Source organism: Camelina sativa, chromosome 13 (genome assembly GCF_030686135.1).
Source record: "Camelina sativa cultivar CO46 ecotype springtype chromosome 13, ASM3068613v1".
Classification (NCBI taxonomy): domain Eukaryota; kingdom Viridiplantae; phylum Streptophyta; class Magnoliopsida; order Brassicales; family Brassicaceae; genus Camelina; species Camelina sativa.
In genome coordinates, this window is record NC_141892.1 from 14,292,960 (window position 1) to 14,306,710 (window position 13,751).

General features: G+C 29.6%; 1 protein-coding gene across 1 annotated transcript; it reads right to left on the reverse strand.

Annotated features, from left to right (window-relative positions):
• Window positions 1-3,047: 3,047 nt before the first annotated feature.
• Window positions 3,048-5,631, reverse strand: LOC104736824 (GRF1-interacting factor 1). Its single transcript, XM_010456881.3, has 4 exons — window positions 5,135-5,631; window positions 3,981-4,057; window positions 3,801-3,885; window positions 3,048-3,718 (listed from the first exon to the last, which is right to left on the reverse strand). Exons 1-4 carry the CDS (start codon window positions 5,213-5,215, stop codon window positions 3,344-3,346), a joined length of 618 nt encoding a protein of 205 aa, XP_010455183.2. The 5' UTR covers window positions 5,216-5,631; the 3' UTR covers window positions 3,048-3,343.
• Window positions 5,632-13,751: the final 8,120 nt, after the last annotated feature.

Genomic DNA, 13,751 nt, shown 5'->3' on the forward strand with positions numbered 1-13,751 from the left:
TGGGGGAGTTGATATATTATGGTTTTTGTGGTTTTCAACCATGATATAAGGAGTCTTTTAGAGTCTTTTGATTTTTTTTCTAGGATGTTTTTGAGTCTTTACAGGTTTTCTAGGATTTTGGCATGAAAGGAGCAAACTGGAGCAATTAGAAGGGATTTTGGAGCATCGACCGACACCGAAGGAGCATCGGTCGACACCCATGTCTATCCGACGAGAGAGAAGAAATTGAAAGTTTTACAATTTTACCCAAAGTTTTCCTAAATTGCAACACAAGTCCCTGACGTGTTTAAATATATATATATATATAGTGTTTTTGGGGTTTTGTAAACCCTTAAGTTTTATTCTAGCAAGTTTTATTTTTCTGCAACCATGTGAGATTTTGAGAGCTTTTGGGAGAGAGAGATCTGAACTACTTTGAGAGAAGAATTCATAAACTCCTTCATTACTCTTTTAATCTCAATTGCTTATTGCTTATTATTCAGAATTATGTTTTGTTCTTCATTGAATATGTCTGAGTAGTTTGCTTGTTAGGTTCAGGGATTTTCACAGGGATTTTATGATTTATTATATCTGTTTATTTAGGATTCATTATCTTTCTAGATCTTCATCATAGGTTGTTCTTCATATTAATCCTTGATTGGCCATCTAGAATTAATAACCTAGGAAAATAAATTAATATGAGAATATAATTGATTTTCCTGATAAAACATTTTTGATGAGCAAAATTACTTCTTGCAAAGAGATTTGATTTAGTAATTTTGTGAACAATCTAAACTTGTTTTTAAAGCTGATTTTTAACCTATAATTTTACAAAGAGATTTGGATTTTCTGGTTTTAAATTTAGATAATATTTGCAGTGAGAACTGATTTATTTTACAAAAGAGTTTAGAGTTCTAGATCTGATTTTAATTGCTTGAATCCTATTTAATTATTGATTTAATATTTTGTAATTTCCTGAGAAATTTTCTGGACCTAGCTTTTTGATCTCTTGAATTTACAACAGTTTAATTTAATATTTTGCATTGCCTTTTTAATTTAAATCATCTTGTTCAGCGTAATTATAAAACTCTATAATTTATTGTATTTGATCTTGAGTCTTTGTGGAATTCGACCCCTAAGTATTACAGTGACGTCTTAATTTGAGAGAGTATCTCTAGGGTAAATTTGAGCATATCAATATAAACATGTAATTATTACATAATTGATCAACTCTTGTTGACATTTTTAGTCTACATATCATATTTTTGCTTTTCTGAACAATGATATGTGGTGCATTTGAAAAGATTTTACAAATTTGATTTAGTTAATTATATCGTCAAGGTTCACATGTCTTTCTATTATATCAAATTTTGAGTTAACTCTACGTTTGATTATGCTTGAGTTATAGTGATTTAAGGTGGTCTGTGTGAAGTGGTTTCCAATATCATATGAGTGAAGTAAAACACAAGAAATGATCTTGTAGTGATATTTGGGAGACAATGGAGAAGTTTTCGACTACTCCGGAATAGCTCATCAATCGTTTGATGAGGTGGACATAACAAGTGATATCAAAGTTTAACTTAGACGAGTTTGAAGTGATATGGGCTCATACTGTCGAAGGTAAAGGTTTGATTTGCAGCAAAGACGTCATGCTCCAGTTTCTGAAAAGTGGCAGTGCATGTCGAAAGGAGTAATATAATTGGGCACTAATATCATCAAAATGTTTCTTTTTTTTTGGGGGGGTTTTAATGTTAAGATTTATACCAAATAAAGAAAGGTTTATATTTTACAATGAAAACACAAAAACGCACCTAGCTCTTACATACATCAATGGGCTATTGATACAACCAAAGTAGAAACCAAAATGCATTTACGTTTTCTTCAACACATTATTAGAGAATTTCACTATAAAACATATTTGAGATAACGATTCAAATAGGAAGTGATTCCTAGTGTCATGCGTGAGTGTGAACAAAACACACACAACATAATTTGTTGGTAATCTGTAGAGTTAGTGGAAATTTTTTTCTGAGTTTTCTGAAATAACGCACTAGTTGTCGGTGAAAAATGGGTGTGAGTAGTAGAGCATGCATGAGGCCAACGGGTCATGATTTATATTTTTTCAAGGTAAAATGATCGAATTACTTGACTTGTGACTGAACCGAGAAAGGCAGGGGCTGAGCTTGACTTCCAAGGCAAATCCACGCGCTAGAAGGACGATGCTCAATGGAACTCTCAGCCAAGGGGAATCCATGCACAATACTTGAAGACTTAGACGAAGCAAAAGGACACAAAAACACATCTTTTTGCTAGAAACTTATTAGTTTATTTCAAAATTCATTTATGAATTACAAATGAAAACGTCATGAGCTTATAACGAGCTCGTACAAACGTTCATGTGCCAAAAATTAGGAAATTAAGATTTGTGACAATTGAAAAGGGAGATTATAAGGCCGTTGGCCATATGAACGAAAATCAAAGCGCAAAAGGGAAAACTTGATCAAGGGAGATAGGCGTGAGATCGTTAGTCTTGTGTCTCTTCTTTTTTGAAATAATATCTCTCTTTGGTTGGCTTTAGCCGTTGAAAGAGATGCGGGTGCGGCCAAAGGTTGATCCCATCTTCCTCTGGAACACTCTGGCTTGGTCAAGAGGTTAAACCCTCATCCTCGTCACGAGAGTTTGAGAACATGATGGCACCCACGCTTGATTGGTCGGATGGGGTAGTTTTTCTTAAATGGACCCGAATATGTTCGTTGTTTTGATGCAGCTTCGGGGGTCAGGTCTTCAGCATTATGGGCCCTTGAGAGGACCACTATGGCAGGTAACATGAGTCTTGGACGGGACCGTTTGTATTCAAGTATGTTACAACTACACTACAATAATCGAAATTATTGATCTCATATCTCAATTGAACCATATTGACTATCAATAAATCAAAGATTTGGACAATAAGGGCTCCGGTTAAAATTGGTTACAATCAGCTACCCTAACTTTTCCAACTAATCCAAACCAATTTTAAATTCAAACATGGCTACAAAACGGTTTAAAATCCAATTAGGTAAAATCAATGATCTCTAAAACTCAGTTCCTGGTTAAAGCAAAAGAGTCAAACTCAGAGTCAGAAATAACATACTAAGATCAAGACACAACTTGGAGCCAGCAGATTTACATGGTACATTACACCACGAAAGAGGTTCATTTTTTAGGGCACAAACATAGAGAGAATAACAAAACTAAAAATAAAGAGTTCTTTGGTTCTTCAAGAAGCAACTAAACCAAAACACACTAACTTCAAGACTCCTACTATTACTACTTCTGCTGCTGCTGCTGATTCATCATTAAGATTCCTTGTGCCAGAGTCTTTTTAATTCCCATCATCTGATGATTTCAAGTAAAGGGTTTCTCCACCATCCCCGGAGCTTCCTCCTCTGCCTTCACCACTGCCCATTTCCGGCTTCCCACGGCCAAAATCATGAAACCCACCAGCCTCTCCCTGAAGGATATGGAGACCACTGCTTCCTCCTCCGCTGCTCGAGCTCATTCCAAGCTGGCTATGGTACAATTGCTGATGCTGAAGGGTTGCGTAAGGCTGTTGCTGCTGCTGCTGAGCATACAACATTGAGGAACGAGCCGCCATTAGAGACTGCTGAGTCATCTGTTGCTGTTGAGTCGCTTGTTGCTGCTGCAAATAGTGTGAGCCTCCTTCTCCCTGAATCATCCCACCACCAGCAGATCCATACTAATAACCCAACAATACCAATCAGTTTCTCAATTTCCATACAACAAAAACTCGGAATACTTTTCTCTGAATAAACTATTACCTGGCTATGCACACTTGGAGGCTGAGGCTGAGAATCTGCAATTGCAGCTAAATACATTAGGTTGCGTTGAAGCCTTGCCTGATTCCTGTGACCACCAAAATATAACCATATTAATCATTTCTTCTTATTATTCAAACAGAACACAAGTGAAATCGTCAAGGACGATATGTTGGCACTTACTCGGCGCACTCGCTGAGCTTTCCAGAGTTTTGAGACTCAACAATCTTCAGAATCAACGATTTGTTCTCGTCCAAGTACTACCATAAACATATACATTTAAATCAGTAATGTGTAGTATAAACAAAAAAAGTTTGCATCTAATTTTTGTTGTTGGAATAGAAGACAGAGTAACACTCAAAAGGAGACCCCATTAACTTTATATTTCGACTTATCAAAAGACAATAATGTTGAAACATCACAGAAGTGTAAGATAGATTTTCTTCGAAAAGATTTGAGGACCACACAAAAAAAAAAAAAAAAAAACTGAGATAAGGACCAGATGTTGTTTCGGACCACAAAAGTATATCTGGTCATGTAAGCAATAAAAGGAACACTTGGACTAGAAAAGATATACACATAGATCTAATGATAACAAATCTAAACAAGGACCACCATATTCACATAAATGGCTTTGTGGTTTTTGCCATCAATGAAACTTCCAGAACCCGAGAACCAAGACAAGAAGAAAAAACGAGATATGTGAAACCAATCTTCAGTCCCAAGATTTTGTCTGTTTTGAACAACACATTATTTTTCATTACATGTTTCAAGAACTCAAAACAGCTGGACCCTCAAATCAATTTTTTCATAGAAAAGAAAGAATCTTTCTTAAGCTTGTTCCGGTTTTAGGCAATTCATTGGCAAAACAAAAAGTTCATTTTTAACACGATATATAACGAAATGATACAACAAATCTTTGTGGACAAGAAAAGAACAGTTGAAAGAATCATACAGTGACATGATAAAAGAAATTGAAGCTGATGCACAAAACAAAAGACCAAAGGCATCTCTAGCAACCGATTTATCAGATGTATTAAACCTAAAAACTAATTCATCTATCAACATGGAAACAAGAACAAAAAGAACCAAATAACCAGAAAAAAATATATATCATTTTAGTTACACCCATGAAAAAAAACCCATCATTCATATTTGTTCTGAGAACAAAAGAAAAGGGTCTCAGGTACTATTTTTATATATAAAGAAAAGGGTATCAGGTACTTTGCAAGATAGTTTTCATATCTTTTCTTTTTGAATTCAAAGAAACATATAATAAAGAAAAAGAAATAGATAATATAATAGAAGAAGAAGAAGGAGAAGAAGAAGAAGAGAACCTGCTGGATATGATCAGAGGTAACATTGTTGGGGTAGTAACCAGCCATCATGGGCTGCATCTGCATCAGGTGCTGTTGCATTTCTTTTGCTATTTTATATAAAACCTGATAATTCTTCTTATTTATTTATATTTTTATATATATAAGTTTTATAGAGACAACCCCCACCACAAAACCCAGAGGAAAAAGAGAAGTCACCAAGTGAGAGAAGGAGAGATATTAACTTTTGTATCTCTCTCTCTCTCCCTTTACTTGCTTCTGTATATAGAAAACTCTTAACTATTGAAGATGTGTATCTCTGTGTGTGTGTGTTATCTCGCTTTCTCTCCTCCACAAAAGTTGTTTTGCGTTAAAAGACTGAGAGAGACAGTGAAGTCTCTTAAATAGACAGAGAGAGAGAGAGAGGTGAGAGAGTGTGTGTTTATTTCTCTTTTTTCTTGGGTTTTGGGGTTTGGTTTTGTTGGTTTCTTTCTGTCTCATCCTATCTCTGTCCCTGCGAAGAAGAGGAGGTCACGTGACGAGTCATGCTTATTATAGAGACGTGAGACCTTTACATACACTACATTTATATATATCATTAATTGTTTATTACTTTGAAGTTTGAACCCTTTAGCCAGCTTCTTTATTTTATAGACGCTTTTACTCCTTCGTATTTTTATGCACATACGGTGTATTTACGTGTACAAAAATATCTTACATTTTTTATAACACTTTTTTACTCCTTCGCTTTTACTACATTTATAAAACATTTTTTTTATATAACATTTACTATTTCCTTTTGGGTGTTCATAGGTTTATAAATGTTTTGATTGTTTTGTGCGAAAGTAAAGTTTAGCATAAAAATTGTAGAATTTATTTCTTACTAGAGCTTATCTTCAATTACCAGTTTTTTTTTTTTGTTAAAAGACTTCAATTACTAGTTATATGGTCAACTGATCGAACATATAACAATATTTCGCAAGAGTTATATGTGAGATAGGTTTGCCGCGACCAACTCCCCATTAAACATTGTCAAAGTAAGCGTGCGTAGTTAGTTGACGTATTGATACTTCATATTTGTCTCAAAAGTGTAGTGCATGAATCGTCCCAGCTTTTATTGTACAAGATGGCGAGATGCACATTTTTTTTTTCTTTTGCTAAGGAATAACGATATATTCAAAAGAGTCCTTAGCAAACCATTAGTGGCATGAAGTCTATGTGTCAAGTCATAATTGGCTGATGTTTAAATTTTAATTGATAAAAAGTTCTATTTTCAAAGAGTTTTTCTCCTTTCTCTCTTGTTTGGCTTCTCGATGCTAAAAATGCAAGTTTGGATGGGATAACGTATGAGGCTCTTTTTCTAAAGTAAGTATTGGGTTCGGTTTAGTGTAGTTAGGCATGTTCGAGAGGAATATGATTTGAATATTTAATATAGGTGACGCTTGACCGAAGTATATTATCTCTAAAGTTTTTGAAATGTTTTCTTTGGTAAGAAAAGTTATACAATTAGTTGGAGTAATTTGATAAGTCCCTCGCATTACTTTTTGTTCGAATTCTTGAAGTACGTTTCGATGGTCTGTAAAATATATGTATATATATATAAAATATTCAACAGCTATATCATCTTTGCGTGGTAGTATTAAAATCCACGTTAAACCCTCTAGTAGATGTAGTTAAATTTTAATTAACATCTTATTCGTTGATACCAAAAATGGATCCGAGATATTCCGTCTGCATATATGAACCACGGAGGCTCAACTTTCAATGTTTGTTTGTTTAATTATTAGTACCACAAGTATAGTATTATGAATGGACATTAAACTAATCTGTAAGGATAAATGAATTGTTTTATTTTCCCGATTAATTATGACTTTGGAGACAAAACAAGCAAATACTAGACCATTCAAACTAATAATCTAAAAGTATTAAATATGTTACACGATATATTTTTATAAAACATCTTTTCTTAAATTTCAGTGTTTCAAATTTATGATTTTTTAAAACATTTCGTGATATAATGTTATTCGTTTACTTATTTTTTGAAATTTAAAATTGTATGGTTATTGTTATAAACTTATAATTCTCTATTTGTATTATATATCTTTGATGGAGAAAACCATCTTATTTTCATATAACAGTTATAAAATTTTAGAATTAATTTGAGGTTAATGTAGAATCTTCTTCCATGGAAAAGGTGTTGCAACTTGTAACTTATTGTACTACATATTTGACCGATTAATATGATTATGAACATCCAGACCACCCTCGATATAAATAATGAAACTTGTAGTTATTGAGCTGAGATATTTTATGGATATTATCTCACTCGTAAGTTTTCTTAGTAACAGTAAATGAAAGGTTATACGTATAAAGTGGAATCACGTTGAAGAAGAATATGTGCGTCGATCTTTTAAAGACCGCTTCTGTCCAAATAATACTTCATGTCAGTTATGCAGATGTATGACATCATTTTGAGATTCTAACTTTCCCCACGCGCTCTTTCCACTCGCTCTGTTATTATATTTCAATACATATTAATCATTCTGAGTTTTTTTTTCATTATAAAAGTGAGCAATAGCTTTCTGTTTTTCAAAAATACAGTGGAAGATATTTTTTACTTTATTTTTTCAGTGGAAAATAATTAACGTGGTTATACCAAAAATGTGTTGTATCATATACAATTTTACTTGACAAAAATAGACTTCTTCTGGTATATAGTTCCAAGAGAACTGTGAATAAAGTAAAATAAAAATAATCATTTGATTATAGTGTTATAGTGTAAAAGTGAGCACGAAAGTTAAATGGGAAGGACACATTTTACATGCAAACGACTATACAACATAACTCCGATGTGTCAAACATGTGATGTCCACGTATATTTTATGTCTTTTCTTGCCTAAAATTTGGCAAGTATTGTTAATTGTCGGTTTATAAATAATAACTAATGGGAAATGTTAAATGGCAAGTGACAGTACTATTGAGAGTTTCAGTTTCTAATAGAAACAAGAACAAATCCACCTAATTCTTTTTCTTTTCTTTTCATATGTGTAAGTGTATTATAGCATTTAGATATCATATGATCTAGATGATGTATTATACTAGTATTTAGATATGTCTTTACCAAATGTTAGATTCTACATCTGACAAGAAATATATGCAAACGTGCTCTGTATTGAATACTATTATCTCAAATAAGTATACCGATATTTCTCTTTGGTTTTTCACCTACCAATAACATTTTTAACCAATAGTTTCTCGGTCTATATATGGTAACAAACTTCAATATGTAAATTAGGAAAAATAATAAAAATTACTGTAAGTAAGTTTTAACAAGTATAATTCAGCATGCAGCCTGCGGTTGAATTCATCATATCAATCTTAATATGATACATTATTTTAAGGGTTAATTAAGAGAATACCACAAATTTAAAACTTATTTAAGAAAATACCACAATAACATTTTTTAATAAGAAAATATTATAGGGTCCATGTTTTTTTTTTTTAGTAAAAAGATAGAATCAACTTTTTTTGTTTTAGTGTTAGATAGAAAGAATGAAAGATTTAGTGTGATTTTTTAAAATATCATGTAATATTTATATTTTACATGTTATATTGAACTAAATAGCGTTTAATTGTAAACCCAAACCGATAAATAATCTCGTTTTAATTGTAAAATTTAAATCATAACCATCTCATATGTGAACCCAAACCGACATATAATATGTGAACCCAAAACGACATATAATTTCGTTCTAATTGTAAAATCTAAACCCTAACCATTTCATTTGTGAACCCAAACCGACATATAAATTCGTTCTAATTGTAAAATCTAAACCCTAACCATTTCATTTGTGAATCCAAACCGACATATAATTTCGTTGTAATTGTAAAATCTAAACCCTAACCATCTCATTTGTGAACCCAAACCGACATATAATTTCATTCTTATTGTAAAATTTAAACCCTAACCATCTTATTTGTGAACACAAACCGACATATAATTTTGTTTTAGAAGGAAATGATATAAAATCCTAAACCAATAACATAAAATTTGAATTCATTAAAAATCCAAGATTCTTTTGTTTTACTTGAATAACATAAAACTTTTAATGACTTTATAAAACTCTTAATCCAATAACACTAGATTTATCAAGATTTTAGATAACTTTTTACAAATCCACAACCAATAACACCAAATTTTTAAAGAGTTTTTAAAAGTCTTGATTGAATAACAACATATTTTACCTAACTTTTAAAGTCATTAAAATTTTTTCTAAATCCTAAACCAATACCTTCCCCTTAATTGTAAAAACTAAACCCTAACCATCTCATTTGTGAACCCAAACTGACATGTAATTTCATTCTAATTGTAAAATTTAAACTTTAACCATTTCATTTGTGAACCCAAACCGACATATAATTTCGTTTTAAAAATAAAAATGACATGATATTTAAACAAATAACATGTAATATATGTAATGGATATAAGAGTAATTGTATATGAACACAGAGAAAACATTGTGGGCTCTATAATAGTTTCTTAATTAGTTTTGATTTTTGTGGTATTTAGTGCATATTCTCTTATTTTAATAAGTTTCAACTAAAGATATATATATACATACAATAGAATATTAGAATTTGTAACAAAATATATTTCAAATAAAGTAATTGATAAGTTAGCTTGATAATGAAATAATGATAATATAAGCACAGTATAATATACATAATAAAAACAGTGCTAGAGAAGAAAATAAATAGATAAATAATAATAATAAGATAATACTGGCCAAGAACCAATATGCTAGTGAAATGTGTTTCCGTTAACAGTTTGCTCTAGGGGATTTTTTTCCTGTTTTGTAAATATTATATATATATAGGTATATATTTTTTTTTTCAAAAGGTGTATTTTGATTGTTTTAACCTCCATTTTTTATCTATCAAACTTTCATACATATATAATATATTTGATGTAAAAAAAAAGATACTGATGCATGAAACGAAACCTAACTACCATTGTTACCAAAAAAAAACCTAACTACCATCTTCGAGCTATTTGTAACTAATGTAATTTTTTATTTTTTTGACGTCACTTGTTATATTTGTCTTACGCCATGACGCTTGGTTTTTTTTTCGTTGATATGTCCGTAGGACTAGCTTTGAACGCATATATAAACAAAATATTTTTTTCTTATTGAAATGATACTTTATTTCAAAATAGTTCAATGCTATTACGAAAATAAAATGATAAAAAAGTTTGTTATGATTTTTTTTGTTATTATTAATATTATCATCAGAAAAACATTACAGTATTGCTTTTATATACAAATGTGAGTATATTGTATTCGTGGTAAGCTACTAAAACATAAATTGTTACTAGAAATCCTTGATCCAATTTCTTACGAAGTATATGAAAATCTAATTTAATATATTTTGCTCTGTGAACACACATGATTGGTAGCAATATATTGTAGCAACTGCAATATCTTATAGCCATGAGCTGCCTATAATATATTGATTGCAGCAGCAGCGACAAAACCTACATTCTTTTGGCTCTAATCTTCACATTGTTCACTGTTGATACATAATTTCTAGTATATTCTTATATATGCATTATCTATTTAAGCACTATAATATATTTATTATTTTAGAATACATATATATATATAATTATTTTGTTATTTAACCGTTTGGTACTTAAGCTTGTATAATTATTGTCAATTCAACCTGCTTTTAAACAAACAAATTTATTTTTATTTCTCAAATACTCCAATTCATTTATTAATTTATACGGGGATATAATTGTATTGATGTTTTTGGATCTGATTAATCTTATAAAATCATATAATTTTTTAATGGATATAAAATAGTATTTTATAGAAAAAGTAATTAAAACTAAAACGAAGTGAAATACAAGGAGAACAAATTTAAAAAATAAAATATTATTATGATAATTATCAAACTAATACAATATACTCACATTTGTATATAAAAGCAATATTATATAAATCCTTGATCCAATTTATACAGAGTGGTATGAAGTTACCAGTCAAACCCATTGTTTCATAACAATATTGGATATATGATATTCCAACTCCAATGGCTGAAACATCGTAGTCTTATTAGTCAAAGGACTTTAAATACGAGAAGATTTATACATGTGAAAAATAGAGGATCAATAATTAAGGAATTGGGTCCCAAAAGTTCACATGATCTCTGAAGTCATGTCCAATCCATTATTCAAAGTTTGCAATAAGGTGGTTGACAAGACTCTTCTTTTATTTATTTATTATTATTAATATTTTTTTGGAGCGACAAGACTTCTCTTTAAAAGTTGATGCTTAGAATAAGATTCCTAAGAAATATAGCAAAATAAATATATAAAGAAAACGTAAAACGAAACTTATCCAGTGGCACTAGTCCCAACTTCGAAATCTTGTATGCAATGTCTTTGGACTATGAAACAATTGTTTTCTCTAAACCATATAGTCTTAATAACTTAATAGCTGATATGTGATTTCAAGAATATTGATGCATGTCAATTTTTCTTCTTTCACTAGGTGCTTGGTTGTGTGATGTAGTTGATACTTTTTTGTTTTTTTTTTTAATTTTTTTAGTTTTCTCTTTTGTATTATTTTATTTTAATTAGGTATATACGGACTTTACAGTCATTTGTATTTATACGCTATATATTTATATCATTTCGTTTAGATGTATACAATTGTGGTATTTATTTTTTTTATGAATTATGAGCATGTTGTTTTTTGCTTTCGAGGATCCAATCTTATCATTGACTGATATTGTTCCTAATATATTTAGATGTATTTTAGATTTTTTAATTAACTACTTATGTAAACCTTTCATACGTTGATGTTGCCATAATAAGTTATTTTTAAAAAATAATTATCTTCCGTATAAGTGATTATGTTTGTATGCCCATGTTTTGGTATAATATCAATAAGATCGTTTCTGTTTTGTTTTAGTTGGCTTTGAAACCAATTTCGAGTTAAGCAAATAATGGGTCGAATTATGGTGTTAATAAGTAATATAAATTCTTATGTATGTATATTGTATATATGTGACTATAAGTTTAGCTAACTAAAAAAATTTGTATTATTTAAATATAATCTTGAACATATATATCTATTTTTTATTTGTTGGAGGAATGTATGGAATATTAGATTGAAGGTATATTTGAGTTAAATGACCTTTTATGCCTTTAAAGTGAGTTAAATATTAATAAATTTTTATATGTGTCTTGACTTTTTTAAAAAGGAATATCAAGTGTTTCTTTCCAAATTTGAAGTGACATAGTATTTTAGTTCTCTTTATATGATTTGATGAACTTCAATGTAAAGGTTTTTCAAAGTAATAATTACACTCACACTGATTCAATTATAAAATTTGGAGAAATGTTTATTTCGCTTAATCATCTGCTCTTTTAAATATATTAAATAAGTATGTTGTTATTCCTACAAATAGGACAACATATATTATAGTTTAACCATGAAGTTAAGCAATAGAAATGGAACTTGTGATTGCAAGACAAAATGCTTATATATAGTATGTTACACATTGATCGTTTAAAAATGAATATGAACATCTAATTCTCAAATAAAGTTGATTTTTTTTTGTTAAAACCAACATATGTGAATTTAAATTTAACTATGTAAATTAAAAAAATAAATATGAATAGATTAGAAAGGCAAGAAATATAAAATAAATATTTAATTTTTATATAAATAAAATAAAAATTGAAAACAATGTTAAATATATATAATACTTTCTATATTAAAATATAGAATCAAACTCTTACAAGTTCTATCTCTTACAAACTTTCTATATTAAAATATAGAATCAAACTCTATATTAAAATATAGAATCAAACTCTTACAAGTTATAACACATATGAGATATAACAACATTTAATATTGGTGGGAGAGGAGGAGAGAATTATTACTATAAGATGATAATCCAAATTAGATAATGGAGATGAATCTTTAAAAAATAGAACAATGTAAAAAATATATATAATACTTTCTAAATTAAAATATAGAATCAAACTCTTACAACACATATGAGATATAACAACATTTGATATTGGTGGGAGAGGAGGAGAGAATGATTATTTATAAGATAATAATCCAAATTAGATAATGGAGATGAATCTTTTAAAATAAGAACAATGTAAAATGTATATCATGTAGTCTCTAAAATTAAAATTTAGCATTAAAAATCACAATGATATTTCATTTATTTTTTACAACCCATACAACAAAAATAAGAAATCAAAAATATAAAAAAAACGAAAAATGATTTGAGGTATTGTAGAAAAGAATGAGAGAATGTGAAAATGAGATAGTAAAAGAATGTCAATATGAGAGAATGAGAGATTGAGAGAATGCGTATTTATATGATAAGAAATAATGGAAGTTACATTTAGAATTATGGAATTACAATAGTAATTTATTGTTTTTGAATAAAATTGAGTGGTAGTATATGATTAATGCATAATTTATTTTATTTTCAGTTATAATTTTATTTTAATGTGTGAGTTAAATGTATTGTGTTTATTGGGTCTTAAATATTGTTTAAAGCAATTAGAAATCAAATAAAAAATAAAAAAATTAGAAAACACTAA